Source organism: Dermacentor silvarum, chromosome 4 (assembly GCF_013339745.2).
Source record: "Dermacentor silvarum isolate Dsil-2018 chromosome 4, BIME_Dsil_1.4, whole genome shotgun sequence".
In the NCBI taxonomy this organism is placed as follows: Eukaryota; Metazoa; Arthropoda; class Arachnida; order Ixodida; family Ixodidae; genus Dermacentor; species Dermacentor silvarum.
The window spans coordinates 51392201-51411563 of NC_051157.2; the positions used below are offsets into that span (position 1 = coordinate 51392201).

General features: G+C 43.6%; 1 protein-coding gene across 1 annotated transcript; it reads right to left on the reverse strand.

Moving 5' to 3' along the window:
- Positions 1 to 1750: 1750 nt before the first annotated feature.
- LOC119450011 (uncharacterized) lies at positions 1751 to 18811 on the reverse strand. Its single transcript, XM_037713343.2, has 6 exons — positions 18607 to 18811; positions 14913 to 15018; positions 12253 to 12338; positions 11540 to 11641; positions 7230 to 7286; positions 1751 to 3415 (listed from the first exon to the last, which is right to left on the reverse strand). Exons 1-6 carry the CDS (start codon positions 18682 to 18684, stop codon positions 3212 to 3214), a joined length of 633 nt encoding a protein of 210 aa, XP_037569271.1. The 5' UTR covers positions 18685 to 18811; the 3' UTR covers positions 1751 to 3211.
- Between the last annotated feature and the right edge of the window lie 552 nt (positions 18812 to 19363).

Genomic DNA, 19363 nt, shown 5'->3' on the forward strand with positions numbered 1-19363 from the left:
CACCAGCTCCGTTGTTTACTCAGCGCCTTGCAACACTAGTACAAGCTGCTCACGTTTTTTTTTTTTTTTCTAATTATCTTATGGCTCATATTGCAATTTACAAATTCTAGCCATGGAGTTCGCAAGGCGGATCCACTTGGAACGAATTCTCAGGGTGAGACCTGTTTCGAGATATACCCGAACTTTGCGGAGAAATGCATTGCCGTTGGATGGATGATCCTGATTCTGGTCCTGTACAGGGTGTTGCCGCCTGCCTGGCTAGTCCCATGTTGGGACCGGGAGGTCAAGCCTCCTAGGCCTATCACGGGCGTACTGGACAGCCAGGACTTCAGGGATATGGTCGTGGGATTTAATCATTCCTGAAAACCGATCCAGTTACTTTTGTGCTTCAATAAATAAAACTCCGTTTTGTTAAGAAAGTCAAGAGGACGTCAAAACAAGACGACTACCTTGTTGTTAGGCAAAGACCGCCTTGTGTCCCCTGTCCCATTGTGCCGCAGATCCCCGACTGTGCACAAGAGAGTGGCACGAAACAACATGACTCGTGCAAAATTCTGCATTGCCCCGTCGAGTGCGCATCTGTTTTACATTTTGCAGTCGATGTCTGCTAATTAGACCATGACGGGACCGACGAAATCAATTGAATTATCCGGCGGGTTGAAATAAACAAGATGCAGAAAAAACAAAAATAGACCGCACATTCATTTGGCAGCATATCTGCCCTATTCTAGCACGTCCCTGAATCAAACACGGGGCAGTTTGACATCGTCAGCTACCTTTCCTGCTTCCGTTTCCGGGAGCCTCGTCATGTTTTGTGTTTCGACATGAGAAAACTACCGTACAAATTACATTAAAGCTTCAAGTAAAAACGTAATGCACATCTGAATTTTTAGCAAGAAAAATTGGCAAGGATCTAATATGTGTTGCACATTGGCGACCAGTTCATCAGCTTCGCCACACACTTTTTTTTTAAAGTCAGCTTCGCCGCGATACATTCGTGTTATGCGGTAAAACATACGAACACCGTGAAGGCGGTTTTGGTTTCGTGTCCGATTGCACCGTGCAGGAAATGTTCGGCACAATTACCACGAAAAAAAAAAAGGCGTGCCTTAATCCGGGTAAATGCCGTAATTAGACATTGTGAGCTATGGTTATTGCTTTAAAATCCTCTTGGGGCAGGCCGAAAATGGGAGTTCTCCGATATTTTCGGGAGATGACGTGTTTGACGCATGCATTGTCCTCTAAGCTACACCAAGACGCCTTCTGCTACTACAGGGGTCACCATAGGGGTCAGGCATGTGCGTGCCGACTGGTCAAGTTCGAATTATCTGGCAAAGGCTAATTTTATGATCGATATAACAATGTCTAGGTCCATAGAAATGCATGCGCAACGGCCGGGATCAAATTAGCCGAAAGATTGATTTAGCTCGTTGAATTAACGAAAGTCTACTGTAATGGCCCCACCAGTAGCAAGTGCAGCTGGAGGCGTAATATTTCCCCCTCTCACTTCTCCCAGGCACTTAGTGACGTGCCTCATGCTACTACCAACCTGATCATGAGTTGAACGATTTGCTGCAAAGCTAACGCTTAAAACTACTCTCCCATTCACCTCTTTTGCAATTTGGCTCCAGCTGTTAGGTGCATCAAATAGCATTCAAACTATTTTCTGTGTGACACAGAAAGCAAATGTTGAATGCTAGAAATACACCAGAAAAAAATTTAAAAATTACCGTTCCGAAGACAAAAAAAAGATTTGGGAAACAGACTTCCATTTTATTAATGTATCAAATAAATGCAAACAAAGCACAATCTTGCGCCTAACAAAGAAATGCTTAGCAAAAATAAGTCGTAACTGCATCACGGGAAAAAAAAAAAACAGGGATAAAAAGGCAACCTCAAAGGTCGCAGAGAGCAAAATGCAGAACAAAAATAAAGCAGTGGCATGAACACCTTCATGAAAGAAGACAACAACAATGCAACAGGCTTTTGCATTAAAAAAAAAGCAATGGAGAACAAGCTCGATGCCTCAACAGTGGTTTCACAATTCAACAAGTGCCACTGGAAAAGCATGGTGATCAACATTTCACAGGCTGTTATATGTTGCAATACAAATATGCTGAAACTGCTGTAAGCTGGACATTGCAAGGCACATCACTTATGTAAACAAAGCTCCCATTATAGTCAGGAGCTTACAAAATTCTTGAACGACGCCAAGGAAGTAGAGGAAATCCAAGAACGCTTTTGAAAGACTAGAAAATTGCAGAGGTACAAGCGCAAAAAAGTGCTGAGGCAGAGTACGCTTAAGTACACTTGATGCTTCATGCAATGAGAAGTGTGAAACGCTAGTTGTTGCCTGCTGCACTCAAATGCAATATGAGAAAAAATAAGCACATTAATTGAAATTATGTACAATCTACATGCAAACAGCACAAATTATGAGAAAGTGTTTTGCAATGTCAGGTATAAGACCATGTCAAAAGATGTCAAGAACTGCTGCAAATAAATGCTGCATGATAAATAAGCAAAAGTGCAGATCCAAAGTTCAGTCAATGCAACACTGCATAATGTCCCAATTAAAAAGAAAAGACATGTCACAATTAAAGTAATCAACTCAAGAGGCTAGAATAAGAGGAAAATTAAAACAATGTCACAGGCAAACCTGAACTTGTACTCTGTGCAGTGGGAAATGTATGCTTTGCCCCATATACAGCACAGAAACCACAGCAAACTTAAAAGGACCTAGGTCGAGATTCTCGGGAACATGCAAGTTCGTTTCACCGTTTGCAATTTGCACATTTCTTTTTTTTTTTTTTTTTCACCGGGTAAGCGCAATGAGTACTATACATTTTTTTCTTACACTGAAAAACGAGTTTTAAAATAGTTACATTATTGCAGCTCTCACTGGAATTCATGAAGAGAGCCACTGGCTAACCAAAATTTTCCTGCATCCACCGCTCAAATTTCAATCGCTGCCAAACCAGACTACAAGCGAATGAAGATGTACCCGAGTACCGAGTGAGGTCTAAACAAAGAAATAACCAATGGCAACAAAAACTGGCCATGAAAAGTACAGCAGGTACAACTTCAGCACCGCAGAAAAAGATGTCTGCAAGCAGTCACATGAACTCGCAGCAGCTAGCATTGCAGGCCTGCAGCTGGCACTACAACAACAACCGGTAAATCACTGCCACTGTTGTTTAGAGTTGCCCTTTTACACCATGCCCATCTTGCTGTCAGGCGCGGAGGGCTGGTACTGTGGCTGGTACTGTGGCGGGGCGTCAGGGTACCCCGGCTGTGCCACATAGCCACTGGGAACCATAACAGCACCTTGGGTCATCATGCCCCCCTGTCCTGGGTTCTGGCTGAGAAAGGCCAACTGCTTGTAGAATGACAGCACCACCATGAAAAAGTAAATCTGCAAAAATGAGGATGCAAATGTATATATAAATGGTCTGTCATGGAAACCGTTGCTGCTTTTAGGGGGGAACACTATACTTGAAAACAATTTTATTTCTGGGCACATTTTGATCAAATGCATCACTTGTGTATTTTGACATGCAGATTTCAAATACGCAATTGATTTTTCGTCGAAAAACGTAGCTTTTAAAATATAATGAAATTTATGTAAATTGCGTGGGCTAGCTTAACTCTTCTCGTACCGCACCCATTGGGCTTTAGCGCTCTATCGATGGTTTGAAACGCCGCTTTCGAGACCTTCCGCACCGCTCACGGACAGCATACTGCACTATCGGACGTGAAGGAGAACCATATTTTAGTTTTCTAAGCAGTTCGCTTTTTTCCCGCGAGGTGGTGATTTTTAAGCGCGCTCCAAAGTTTCGTGATCGTCAAAGGAGAACGAAAAAATGGCCACCCACTATCGATGGTTTGAAATGCCACTTTCGAGACCTTCTGTGCCACTCACGGACACACTGAGCCATCGGACGTGACAGAGGAGAAACTATGTTTTTGTTTTCTAAGCAGTTTGCTTTTTCCCCACCAGGTGGTGATTTTTAAACACGCTCTGAAGTTTCACGATCATCAAAGCAGAACGCACAAATGGCCGACTCCGGAAATGACGCGCGCGCTTCGGGAGATTGCAGATATCACGATACCGCTACCTCTGCGGCTGATCTTATCGATACATCGAATAGCAGTGAGTTGGAGGACGCTGACTTTTCGTCGGACTTTGAGTCTGACAGCGACGACGACACAAACCACCCCAGAACATTGGCAGCCGCAGCCCGGCACGCCAATCTGTAGTGCTTGCAGTGAAATTTTTGTAGCGGAATACCTGTTCAATGAAAAATTTTGATGTTTTTCTGAGATACATTTTGTAGATCTCATAATTTTCGTAACATTCTTTTCTTAGTAGATACAAGCGTGTCTTAACAAACTTTGTTCAATTTTATCGCACAATCTTGATTTTAACAATTTATATGTTTTTTATGACACACATCTCGTTAATAAAACTTATGCGGGAAAAGTGCATTCAATTTGCTATGTGTTCATGTATTACATTAAATGTTGAGTGTAGTAGTTCCTTAAGAAAAAAACATCTGCCGTAACATACAAAAAACACTTATTATCCCCATGGTAGGGAAAGAGTTAAGGTGAACTCTCTATGAAATTCTGGTTGCTACGAAGACTGGCATTTCAAAATTATATGATCAGAGTTTGAAGTGCTGCAAGAATAAACGTTCTAGACGATTTGCACCAAAGTTATAGTATGTCAAACATTTTGAAAGTGAGAAACCATAGTAACCCCCCCCCCCCCAAACAAATTATTACCTTTTGAAAATTTCTGTGACATTTCTTTATATTTTAGACCTACTTAACGATTTTTTTTATCTACCTTTCCGCCAAACAAAATTATTGCGATAGTATAAGTAGAACGAGAGAAATCGTCACTCAAAAACAGCAACATCATCAGAAATGCTGTTTTGAGAAAACATGGAAAAGCATTCTACAACGTGTCACGGTGACTATGGAAAAGGCTAAATTGGGTTAAGTATATAGGGCTGTTCACTGTGTTATGCTTACTTATGCAGCACCGTAAATGCACCTAATAGGACAAAAACCTGCTCCAGCACGTGTAAAAGTAAGGCATATTTATGGCCCTTTTCCCTTTAAAGTGTCCCTGAACCTCCTCCGACATTTTTTAAAGGTTTCAAGTAAACATGCGCATCGAGTTCAGAATATTGTCACGATCAACGATGGCAAACGCTGCAGTGCTACGTGCCCTAGGCGTGCCAGAAAATAAATAAAAAAACAATGACGTGCTCCTCTCCGAACCTTTCTGTTATCCCCAGCGGTCGTCATGATGTCAATGGGGGCAACGATGTCGATTGGTCGAGCAAGAACCTAGGACTTCCAGTTAGTATGGTAGCAGGTATACACGCGCTCCCTGCTCTTCCTCGTCATGTTGCTCGCTTGTGTGCCCTTGCGAATCGGTAATTACAGCCCCCAACGCAAGTGCCAAATCGGTCACGTTACAACACAGTCGTGCTCAGCGGTCTGATTAGCTGCGCGAACAAAGTGCGACAGTGTTGGCCTTTCTAGACGTGCACGCAACAAGGGGTCCATAGCGGCACGTTTCGCATGAGCACGGGTCGGCACGGCAGCAACAGCAGGTAGCCGAGAAGCACTGAGTCGCGGCTAAGATCCATCCACGATACCAGCACGGTAACTCGCCATTTGGCATTCGCGGGCCGCCGTTCGACAGCGGTTTTGTTCGCGAACGCAGAGATTTCCTTGTCATAGAGAGGATGAGACCGGGACCCATTTGTGCGGCAGTCTCACTGCTGTTGATCGCTCGACCGCGCTAATATCGTCGTTACGCCTTCTCCAGTTCACTTCAAAGCTAAAGCGGACGGCACTTCGGAATGAATCGCCAACGCTCACAAGCCGCAATATTTTCTTACCGCTGTAGTCGCTCTTCACTATAAATGTACACAACGAATGCAATGCGAGCACAGCTGAACCGGTCGCCTGCCGTCTGTACCCGTGCACTGCAGCTGAGCTCGACAAATAGTGGAGCTCTTGTTCATGTTTAACGTTTGACAGTTGATACCGTTTTTCATAAAATGTACAATTTATGCATCGCTTTATCTAGCGGAAATTATTTTGCTTGGAACAGAAGCTGCAGCCGATGGCGTGCAGCTTCGCGGTCGTCGATTGGCTCGTCGATCGCGCTGCAGGCAGTGCGCTGGCCGAACTGCCGTCTACTTTGGACACCTCTCGTGCGGCAGACGATCTACGGCATTGGTTTGCCGTCGGCATATTTGCCACTAGCATGAACATGCCTTAATCGGAAGTGGGCAGTGTTTTGAGAAGCGTGTTGGCGATGACGTAAGTCATGTGACATTTGGAGGAGCAGTCGGCGAGGAGGAGAGATCAGCCGACGAACGGAGCTGAGTGAAGGAATGAGCGAAACGAGCGAGGGCAGTGTTTCGATCCTCAAATGCGTGTAGCTCCGCTATTACAGCACCATTTAGAAAAATTCTCGCGGCTATGTGTTCATTGTAGACTCTTGCACAACTGAAACACAACTAAATTTCGATCTCTGGGTGGTTTCATCATCATAAGCCAAATTTATGTGCACTGCAGGACAAAGGCTTCTCCCTGCGATCACCAATTACCTGTCTTGCGCTAGCTGATTCCAACTTGCACCTGGAAATTTCCTAACTTCATAACCCCACCTAGTTTTCCGCAGTCCTCGACTACGCTTCCCTTCTCTTGGTATGTATTCTGTAACTCTAATGGTCCACCGGTTATCCATCTTACGCATTACATGGCCTGCTCAGCCCCATTTTTTCCTCTTAATGTCAACTAGAACTCGGTGGTTTAGGGGCCCTTTAATACTGGGAACACAAAGTAAATGCGTGCTGTTGTGCCCTGTAAGCTACTGCAACATGGCTCTTGGCTGTCTCAATGCTGCTGTCTGGTAAGGCAAGAATGAGACAGCACTTCAAAAAATTAGGAACCTAATTCTTTCTCCCATGCTTTCATGCACCATGTGCAATATGTTTCGCTCCAATGGCAAGTAGGCCTTGAGCAGCTATGTTTCCCGCAACAGCAGGCACAAGCTGAATGCTTGCAGAACACAAGCGTGACTTTTCTCCCTACACAACCGTGGTTGAAAAAGCCAGCAAACATGGCTGATGAAAAAATGAAAGGAAAAGGGGGCAGCTATGCATGCACACTTTGCATATGCTGTAGACCAACCTTACCTGCAAGGCCAGGGACAGCATGAGTGAGCAGAGGAGCACAAGGAACTGAGTAGCACCCTGAAAAAAAAAATACAAGGACAAAAAGGAAGGTCACCCCAACATCATTAGCATCTGTACAAAGAATACAGTGTTAGGCACAAGGTGCCAAGAAAGCATACAGTGCTTGTGCATAATCAAATTTGTTGGAAGAAGATGTCAGAAAACAGCAAGTCAGACTATGACATAAGTGTTGGCTCTTTAGATCGCCCAAACTACGCAATGGCCTTTACCAAGCTTCCGTATATGCATTGCTTAAAGTTTGTACTGCAATAATGGGTGCTTGGCTTCTGGAAACCGAGACCACTCATTAGTCATTAGATAAAGCTTGTGAAGTTTTCCATTGGGCTCTGATTAGTAGTGACACTTCTAGCATTTCAAGAATACTAGCAGAAATCTAATTTTGCATACTGGGTGCTTCAGTGACAACCAGTCTCCAGTTAACAAAAATACTGGATCCAAGACAAGGCAACTGTTGCTGACCAAGATTTGTAGCAATGGAAGACATCAAATGTGCATAATAATCACCCATAAGATTGTTCATTAATATCCATTATTTACCATTAATTTAGGCACATGCTGCATTTGCAGAGCTTAAGCTGGTCAGCACTTAAGGCCATACTGCCTTGATGGGAATCCGGACACTACCACTGGTTTCAAAACATGAATACCTAAAACGTGCCACAGATACATTGGTGATAACACAGAATTGCCGCACAGTGCCTAAGGAAGTCTTCCTGAGAAAATGATTGATAAGCACTACTGATGAGCCACTGCATTGTGCCAGATATTATTTAGTAATCCTATTGGCAATAGTTATGCAAATTATGATTCTATTACTGATAAATCTTGGCAACAAACATTATCTTTTTGCCTCAAATCCCTTTTTCCATAATGGGAGACAGTCATTGCTGAAACACACCCCGACAAACTCCCTATGCAAGGAAAATGGCAGTCCCTTGCGCAAGAGACCTGGCGAGCCAGAAACAATTCATCAACGAGAGATGGCAAGCAAGAACGCTTTGAAGTTCTCATACTAGCTTCTCTTGATGTCATATATTTTAAAGTATGTATCTGCTCAGGATTAGCTAACAGTTTATAGACAAACAATGATTACATTGCTTTCTTAAAAAGGCCAAGGACTGAATTTAGAGAGTTTTGAGAGCTTTAGGATTTGAAAATACAGTCATACCCATTCCTAATGATTACGATAGTTTCGTTGAAAGAGGTCATTAAATCAATAATTTGTTGTATGTGGACTTGCCCCTTCAGAACATAAAATAATGGACACTAAAACTGACGTTGGCAGTTACAGTTAGGTATATGTAGCACAGTAATTGAAGTTCCAAAAAAGCCCCCATGTCCTCTAATGGAGGCTTGCGGGGGGGCACTTTAGTGTCATCTGTATCTCATGGGACAGACTGCTCAACTGAGGCTGTTTTCGAAAAGGTGTAATGTTATGCACGTTACTTTTTGGCAGGAAAAATAGTTACCATATATATACTGCAAGAACTTTTTATGCCCATACATAACAGACTTCTTGCAACATTACAGTGTGAAATACACTAATACCATTTCAGCATGCACTGCCATGAATCGCAAAAAGTCTACATAGTTTTGCACCCATTATTGTTCATAGATAGAAGCAACCAGAGTACGACTTCAAAATTTTATATGTTCTAAAGTTGTCTGTACATTCATAAATATTTCCATGAGTGGCATAATGGATGTACAATTTTGATGAACTTGTGTTTTTCCCCAGTTTGACCTTCAGATACAAAGTCATGGTGCGCAATTCCATCGCAGTAAAATAACACGACCAACATGACTGATTCCTGCTTTGCTCCTTCACACACTTTTTCCGCCTTGGCTCATCTTTCCTTTTCCATGCCTTGCTTTGAGACTTCAGCTCGATGCCATATCCGCTAAATGAAGTTTTGTCGCCGGTGACGACCCTTTGCAAGGAGTCATCGCTGTCGTTGGATGTTTTTCAATCATTCCAACTTTATTTTCATCAGAACTTTTGCTCAGGAGTCAGGAGTGTTGGCACAATCTTGGCATAAACTTTTTTCATTTCCGAACTTTCAGTCAAAATTCAATGAGTGGACGACTTTTTCAAACCAAGTGCTTACGACATCATTTTAACAGTCATTCAGCATGCACAAGCATGAGAGTGCATACGATTAATGTTTTCATGTTCACACGAGGTGGAGGGGCTTCCTGACCTTGCATTGTCCTTGTGGTTTTCACAGCCTTCCCGAAAACACTGTATCCACTTTAACGCATTTTTTTTTCTTCAGTGCATACCTTCCATCGGCCTTTTAGAACAATTAATGAATTTCTGCCCCATTCTTGCCAAATTTCACAACAATTTTGATATTTATCCTTTCTTTCATCTGTTTGTCGATCTCCATTTCGACAGAATAAAAATGAGTTGCACAAAAAATAGACAAACAAATTTTCGCCTTGTCACACAGCAGTCCGGCATGTACAGAGGTAAACCGGGTCCTTCCAAGTCGAGTGAGCAATAAAGTGGCGCCACTACACCCTCTTCCACTTTTCTACTGACTCGCTGCATGAACTTTTCGGACAGACCTCATATGTTTCACCATATATTACAATCAGTGGGACTTGAGTGGATTCTGGATAAGAGAGCAAGGAATTCTAGTTGGTCGGAAGTGCAAAGTACTACTGTTGAATTCCGGGGTTTTATGTGCTAAAACCACAACTGCATTATGAGGCACACCGCAGTGGGGGACTTCGGATTAATTATGACCACCAGAGGATCTTTAATGTGGTATCAACGCACCGGACACGGGCATTTTTGCATTTTGCCCCCATCCATATGCGACCGCCACGGCCGGGATTTGATCCCGCGACATTGTACTTAGCAGTGCAACACCATAGCCGCTAAGCCACTGCAGTCGCTAAAGTACATTGCATATCACCACTCTGCAAAGGTCTGCCTGTTACGGCTGGGCACCCATCAGCCACATGACGCTGAACACGCCGACAGCCATGAAGTTATGTTTTATGTGTCACTTGGCCGAAAAAGTTTGAAAGGTAGAACATCGTCGTGACCCATACAGAAACAATGTAAATGAAGTGACGACAAACCGTGATCTCCCTATAATGGCTTAGTTAACTCTCAACCCTTTGCACATTTGTGTGGTAGTGAAGCAAAGTGAACCAAGCTTAAAAAACTTCCACGTAGTGCCATCTCCCGATAACGGTGTAGTTAACTCCCAACCCTTGGCACATTTGTGTGGTAGAGAAGCAAAGCCGAACCAAGCTTGAAAAACTTTGATGTAGTAGGATCTCCCAATAATGGCATAGTTAACTCCCAACCCTTTGCACATTTGTGTGGTAGTGAAGCAAAGTGAACCAAGCTTGAAAAACTTCCATGTGGTGCCGGATGGGGAGCTGCACAAAAACGAGAGTAACCTTTCGCTACGCCTTCCTCATGGTCTCCGAGATTGGGCAGACCATCAGCAGCCTAATCTCGGAGGCTATGACTTCTTTATGGCTTTTGAAATCCACTCATCCCTGAGGTCATATCTTTGTCGCGGTTGGATTGGAGCTAGGTGCATGCCGCTGTACGCCCAGTTCAGTCACTCTCTTGTGCTAATTTTCTCACTATGTATGTGCCCTACTGAGTTAGTACTAACTTTGAAGCATTCGTTGTAACAGTACAGCGATTTAAACAATGTACGTTATACATGGACGCAGTCTCAATAGCTGGGGTGAAAATCTTTAAATGTGCTGAAATGTGGTCGTTATAGCCCATAAATTGTTATATCTAGGATCATTGGGTACCGACTGTACGTAATGTCACTGCAGTTTGTATGCAAAATTTAGAAATGAGAAAGTTTGGTTTTAATTTCTTTTCTGCTGCTAAAGAATCCTTTTCTGCCAACTTAATCCAGAGTATCAAAAGGATACATTACCAGACGAATCTAATATGTTGTTACTCTTAGTGTTTCAAAGTCACTTGGCCAAATGCCAGCAAAACAATAAGTCTACAGTCGAACCTTGTTATAGAGATATTTGTTACATGCAGATGTCGGCTACAAACATCTTCAATTTATTTCGTTATATCGTATAATTTGTTAGATCCGTGTTCGTTATATCGAGGTTCGACTGTTGTCACATAACTTTTTTACTTTTACTGGAGTTATGAAACAGAGAGAAAGGTAATAGAGGCAAAAATAATAATTGCATGGCACATAATAAACCAAAGCATGTGCTTCTCTGACAAGAGAATGTGCACTCACACTGGCGACAATTGCGATTATGACAATGATGATGGTCACACCCTGGACGAGCATCAACAGTCCTTCGAACACCAAGTATGGGAGCAGCAGGTGTCGTTGGTCCTGAACAGATAAATGAATAGCTCACCAGACAGTCAAAGCATAAGACATCACTAAAAAATCACAGCAGTAGCAGACTTGAGAGCACTGAACTGATTAAATACACCTGCACAGCCTCTGCGAGATGGCTACTGCACAAGAGCAAGGGCTTCAGGGCACGAGTTGTGAAAACTGCATGTGAATAGCAAAGGCACAGCTCATATGTAGTAGTGAAATAAATATTCAGCTTGTTTGGTCCAACATTAGGTACAGCTCTAGGGCATCGATGATGCCAAATCACTCAATGCACTACTATAATTCCTGAAGTTGACCTTTAGGAATAGTGATTCGTGACCTTCGTCAAATGATGCAGGAGACAATTTAGGAATAACTTCTGCATGCATGCACACAGAGCACACCTCTATACATAACTTGCATGCTACTGCTACTGTACTTAGTGTTGCTTTGTGTTACTGGAAGCTAGCGTAATATTTACGCATATTATTTGACCAAACAAAATTAAAGTACAAGATTACACTATGTTGACAACATTTATAAGTATTAATTTGAAAAAAAAAAGGACAAAATTACACTATGCTGACAATTTCTGCAAAACAAGCGACAATAGAACTCACAGTGTAAGCTCCCCTGATGCAAAGGCAGGCTGCTACTAAGCCAATGGCACTGATGACTGCATAGGCCACGAAAAGCCCATAGGTTGCTGAAAAGACATAGCGATGCAAAAGCACGCAACGATCACAACCAAGGAATGCATGAGACTTCATACACTATTCATGGGAACAGATTGCCCTATAGCAAGCAATCACGCCCCTCGTGTTTACTGTAGCAAGAAGCAAAAGCACTCAAGGCAAAAAACTCGCTGCTGGTGCCAGTGCAAGGGTCCAGCCACAAATATATATTCTGACATATATACAAACCATTATCATAATATTATATATTATATAGATATATATAAGGAAACAGCAGTCTTTTGGCAACATCCTATGATTGTCTCAAACTATAAAGGTGCCAGAAAAGTTGTGTTGCATAGTCCTAGTTGCATAGATAAACAAGAGCCAAAAATTATGTCTGTATAAGACTTTGTAGCTACCAACACATTTATGCCATCCCTCAAGTAGAAGATAGTCACTCACTACACTAAGAGTTATGCATACGTTGGTTGTGTGCAACATCACAAGAGAATTACCAATGCCACTGTTCCTGTTTTGTGTGTTCAGTATTCCGGAATGCCTGATGGCCAGGCAAACAATTGCTTATGCAAATAGCTAAGGTGAAAAGAAGGGATAGCCAATATGTGGCATCAAACTATGAGGAACACAAGTGTACTTGGTTGTCATGGTAACTGAGGTGATGGGAGGGAGGGATAGGAGAGCAATTGGACAGCTGAGTTGGCTGTAATCCACAAAATGACATCAGCAAGTGATGGGCTTTGCATTGCCGTAAGTGTGTGGGATGAGATCTGTCCATGACAAAGTACACTATCCTTTCCTTGATTTTTCTTGTTCAAATCAATTAATTATGAGTGGTCTCAAATGTAACGCATGCACAGTTAAGTAGCACCACAATAAGCTACGTTTACAGCTGGCTCTACTGGTTTAATTACAGGGGCAAACAACTTGTGGCTTCAATTTGCTATACATACAACCTGAACAGTTCAAACATACTATTTTTGGGAGCCTAATAGTAAACCCCATTAACTTGAAGCTGTAAAAGCAGGAAAAAAATTTTGAGATAAGCGGAGTTTCGAGATAAGCGAAATCACGAAAATAGAAGCTTTGTAGCCGCGCACGTATACGATATGAGCCTTTCCAAGATACCGGTAATAAAATTTAGAGGGCGCTTAAGCTTCGTCTTCAAGACTGGAACGCGATAGCATTCAAGGATCCTTGACTGTCTCTCACACTTCCCGGAAACTGCAGCTTATGTAACCGTAATGTTTACCGGGAAACTGCTGGCGGTGAACGCTGTGCACGAAGGCGCGCTTTCTGGTACAAACGCCATCTCTTTTGTTGGCCCGCCTTCTTTTATTGTTTGCACCTTTAATATTTCAGCCTGAGAAGATTTAGCATAAAAGGCATGCACTGTCAGTGTTTTGTTTCATGACAATTGTTTCTGGGCTGTTACTCTCAAAATTCCGAGGAATAACTTTGTAAAGAATGCAAGAGACAAAGTGTGAGCAACTTTAGTGGTAAAATATATTTGGAGGGCCTGCGTGGTTGGGGATGATTTTCTCGGCCGCGGGCGCTGACGCCAGATTTTCTGCGACACAGGGCCCTAAACGCTATCGCGTTAATATTTTCGGCCACTTTCACGTGCATCGGCACCAGAGACAGCAGCGTCTAGGCCAATGGCGTTACTGGCACTGCCAAAGACAGCATGCCAAATTTGAAGACAGTCATCCGAGCATAACCGCTTCCAGACACCAAAAAAAGCTGACGCTGCTACTTTTTGCATCGTAATGAATTCCGGACAATTTCACTTCGAAAGCCGAAACTACGGAAGAGTGCAATTGTCACGCTTTTAGCAGACGCCTATGAGAGACGTGGCATTTACGCTTCACCGTCGCGCAAGCATGAAGCGAGCTTCCTTATCAAGCCGCGATGTCGCTGAAATGCTCTGGGCTCTCGCATGCTGGCTTCTTTTGGGCGCAGCACGTGGGCCGATCGCGTCTACTTATAAGTACCGATCAACTTGCCCAGGGTCACGATTAACATACTGTGACCGCATTGATGCGTCACAGACAGCGTCTTAAATGAGAGGAAGAAAATAAAAAGACCGATTCCCAGCTCGCCGCTGCTGCGTGAGGCCTCAACAAAGTGACAGCGAGAAGCTCGAGCAAATGCGCGTGAGCGGTGATAGAAGAGGTAAAGATAAGCGGGGAGTGCGGCCTGCTGCGGCGTCTGGCTCGGCTTGCAAGCTGCCACCGGGTAAAAAGCGAGCGCTAGCGACGCTGCTGACACTGCCCTGTTGCCTTTTTTCAGGTATTTTCTATGTCCAGATATCCGGAGTCTGGCGCAAGAACGTTTGAGATAGGTGATGAGCACATGGGTTAAAACCACGGCCAGGAAAAAAAATCGATTTAGCCAATATTTCGAGATAACGAGGCCAAGTTCGAGGTAACGAGGGCTTCAATAATTTTATAGTGCTACCTATAGAACGGATAATACGGCATGCAGACACAGGAACCGCCAGCAATGCTGAAATGCCCATCATCTACATATATACTTCAAATTTGCAAAAACTAAACTTCAAAACATTTCATATTTATACTCACATTTCACGGCATCATGCATCTCTGGGTACTGCTCATACATCTCCAAGATTTTGTCAAAGTTTGCGCAGACTGCTGAGTAGGTCACCAAACCAATTGTAAAACCAATCTGCAATTAAAAAAAAAAAAATTGCACCAGACAAAAATGGAATTAAGTCCATTCAGTACGCATTCCCACTACTTACTGTATTAAGCATAGACTCATGCACATTCCATGAGCAAGAGGTAGGAATTCAAAAGCATACTCCATAGATCTTTCAGCAAAAGTATTACAGAGTAGGGGTGTGCAAATATTCGAAACTTCCGAATAACGAAGTGAGTAGTGGTGGTGGTGGTGAAACTGTTTTATTCAATTTGAAGACTGAATCTAATAGTCGCTATTTGTAAATGCAAATACTTTTCTAATACATTTAGAATATTTCAAAACGTCAACTGCAGCCAATTAAACATAAAATTGGAGCAAAAGTAAGGTAAATCTTCACCCTGATGGGCATAGTATAGACATAAAACATGAGAACTTGCGTAGAGCAGGCTACATCACTTAAGTAGCCATACACTACAGGCTATACAGCGATTGTGCGCACTCTCTAAAGAGTTCTGTGCAGGTGAAGAAACTACTCGTTTGCTACTAATGCTCCATCTGTTCTTTTAATAAACAATGCTTCTAACGTACTACGCAATGACAATCTTGCTAACTTTAAAAATGCTAGGATGTGAACATCGTTTTATATTAATTGTGACAACGGCTGCTGATAATTAAAAAACTATTCGGAAACTATTCGACATTCGATTCACTTCTGGCACTACTCGATTTGTATTCGATTCGATCCCAAGAATCACTATTCGCACACCCCTATTACAGAGCTAACAGCCAGCAGTAGCTTCTGTTCCTTCCAGCAAACAGCTACTGATGTATCAGCAAGATTAGGTGCTGCAAGCAGTACGGTTAGGGGTGTGCTCCATCTATGGTCTGAAGAAATTTGCTGCATCAGTTGTACAGTGCTGCAGCATGCCTCTCATGCAGGCGGGCACATTCTATTGCATGTTCTGGGTACAGCAGCAACACCTCCCTCTTTTTTCCTTGACAAGCAACCCCACTTTGCATAAACTTTTATCCATATGGGCTAGCATATTTGTTTGTCCCCAATTTAAATGTTCATTTGCCTGCAATAGAGTCTGCTAAGCCAACTGGAAACAGCATGCTAATAAAAAGGTTACTAAGCAACAATATTCCCTTACATGCTGCGACATTAGTACCTTGCAATAAAAAGCTTAAAACGAATTGGTCACTGTTTTAATTACTATTTGTTACATTCAGTCAATAACCAATTTGATTTCATGTCGCACAGCTGTGGCTGGAGAACGAGTAAGCCACAGCGCAAAGCTCTGGACTAATCTTGACCACCTGGGACCCTTTAACCCATATGCAAGGTTAAGTTCACGGAAGTTCATGCATTCTAAGGCCACTGAAACTTAGTTACCTAGGCTGGAAATCAAAAGTCCAGCCCTGTGTTTAATACGAGGAAGCTACAATGACTGTGTTGCCACAATGGGCAAAATGCAAACAGGAAAGAATGCACAGACAAAGAAAGTAATGGTATGACAAGCCCAAAATGAGCCAACTAATCTGCACAGTCATAAGAGCTGTGTCACAATTTGCCTTCAATAGCGACCTGACATAACTATGTGACTTTACTACTGTGAAAGAAGTTACTCGTGTAATTTTGGAATATGCTAAAGCCATATCGCATGCAAATAAAATAATACTAGTTTGATGAAGTACTTGCATTTGCCTTATAAGTACCTTTGTTTTCTGTGAAGCGCTTCAATACAAAAGTTAAATCCTAGTTCTTGTATGCCTCTCTTTGCCAACATCCAGGGAAAAATCAAATGCGAGCCCCTTAACTCAGAGGCCGCCGCAGATAATTGGAACTCCTTCCATGGAAGCTCCTTCCAATAGGCCCGATATAAAGAACCAGAGAGCTGTTTCTACTGTGGAACCCTTAATGTGTGAACTCTGATGAATACCACTACCATCGTCATCCTAATTATGTCCACTGCATAACGAAGGACTTTCCCGGGGATCTCACATTACCCATTAGCCAACTACATACTATGCCCTACAAAGTTTTCTAATCTCATCAGCTGTTAACCCTCTGCCACTTTCAACCGTTTCCTTTCCCTTAGTTCTGTTACTCTCATGGAGCATCACCTATCTGTTCTATGCAAGAGTCACTGTTGGCGTTGAAATAACGACCTCGACAAATAGCTTGATCGCTTAGCCCCTAACTGGACAGCACATTTTTAATTGTGGAACTGGTGAGATTTTACACTGCATTTTTCGCAGCTACGATTTGCGCAAATGCGAACTTCGCATTGCCGTTTCATATTCTCCGAGCGCGGTAGCTGCGATATTCGCATTTGCGAGCACCTAACGGAGGATTGAATTATCCTTGGCGTCAGTTCGCTTCGGTGAAAACAAAGTAAAACAACTTAGAAACTGTTTTCGTGAAAGTTGATTGTGTTTGAGTGCGTTACTTTATGAAAACAAAAGTTAACTAGGCAGGCCTCAATGACGTGACTACGATCCACGTTGTGGTTGGTTGCGTCCTTGCCGCATGTGCGTTTTCGCGAGAACTTCAGCATCCCAAACACCGCAAATCGCACGCACGAATGGTTCGACGGCCCATTTGCCGCAAGTGCGAAAACGCAGTCAAATCCGCACCATGTGAAAAAGGCTTTACACGCTTTATTAGAACTGTGCGGCTTGTCTATCTCGGGGCACTATATAATGACAGCGCGGAGTAGATCAGACGACGAAGCAACAACGTCGTTTCTCGGCCAGCGCCCATAGTGCGCGCGTGCCGAGCCTCCCGAAGCTCGGTTTACCAGACAAGTACAAGAAAGGCTAGGCGCGACCACGAAGGGCGCGACGAGCCAGATGGAGCAGCGCGTCTTGCTCCGCCGAGTGAAAATCGTTGCACGCCGTTGCGCAACCACTTGTGGCGGCCTTCAACTGCAGACTCACGAGCAGACAGAACGGTACTCTCGGAGCGCTTGCAGAACGCTGCAGCGTTCGGAATGCTCAGAACGCGCATGGCAGTTAGGAGACGCAGGGATAACCGCCACAAAGTGCAAGAACCAGAAAAGCGAACGACGCAAGCTGCAGCGTGTTATTTGCGGACACAAGGCAAGCGAGGTCATTAAGGCGCGCTTCTCTAAAGAAAACAAGGAGACTGCATGTAGCACCTGCCGAGAAAGACTGAGAAAGGAGGAAACGCCGAAACATCAAACGTACTGACGCAGAACTGTCCGCGCGCTGCAGCGGCTCACCCCGGCAGCGCAGCCAAGAAAGGGCATGTTTACATTGGGGTGCGGGAGGCGGCAGATTGCGTCCAAGGCACCTCCTACAATGTTTACGCGCAAATACACTACACTGCCAGATTACCGAGGACAATCAAGAGAGAGGAGGCGTTTCGCGACACGAGGTAATCACGTCAGGGGGCTAACATGTTTATCACAGTGATGTAAATTCCGAAACTTTGGCGAAATGGCAGGAGAAATAAAACTTTTCCTGATGGCAGTACAGCTCCTACAGCCGACATACAAGATGGAGGCTGCTGCACCTCCGCATACGACTGCGACGCTCCCGAAGCGCGCTGAGAAACTGAACGCAGAATGCACGACAGCCACTCACCACACTCAGAATCGCCAGCACTTTGGTGCCAGTCCTGACGGTCATACAGCCGCAGCAGCAATGGGTAAAGTAAGCCATGATGAATATTTGGTCCGGTTGGTATTTTCTCGACAATTTCACTCAGCGAACTCAAACCAAGACGCTAGCTCATACACGTGCCGCAACAGCTACGCCCCGGCTTCTCTGCACAAACACGGAGAGCACGGGGAGAGGAAAACAAACATCTCTGATAGCGTGATGTAAACGTAGTACAAAGCCATTGATTTCAAGTATAGCTGCGCGCCCCCTGCGAAAAGGAGACGCAAAAAGAACAACGTACAATTAAGGCCTCCGAGATTTGCGCGCGCCGGCTGGCTTGTACAACGCGTTTTAACGCCTCCGTGATTGCCATCGCAGCCATAAGGGCTTGGAGGAAGGAAACTCTTTTCTCCACGCATAAAGAAAGGACCAAAGTATCAACCAAAGCGTGCCGATGCCGACACATCTCGTAATGGTCACAAATAATTGTACTTTTTAAATGAGAATCTTCTTCCGCGTGCCAACATAATTTTTGGTGTTTATCTTTGTGAGTGTTTTCTTGGGCCGATCTCGAAGATATAACAATCTTAAAAAGAAAAGAAAAAAACCGCGTTGTTTGGATATTCATAGTACATGACTTCTGCCCAATTTTAATCAGAATCTTTGTGCCCCAAAAGAAAGTGCGTAGAAATGCATAATAGGTTAGATTGCTTTAAACGCTAATTTTTCAATGAAGAAG

Coding starts and splice junctions, on each gene's coding strand:
- LOC119450011 (XM_037713343.2), bottom strand. CDS start 18,684: ATGGCTTACTTTACCCATTGCTGCTGCGGCTGTATGACCGTCAGGACT. Junction 12,339..14,912: donor GATGCATGATGCCGTGAAAT/GTGAGTATAAAT, acceptor ATGTCTTTTCAG/CAACCTATGGGCTTTTCGTG. Junction 11,642..12,252: donor GCATCAGGGGAGCTTACACT/GTGAGTTCTATT, acceptor TTATCTGTTCAG/GACCAACGACACCTGCTGCT.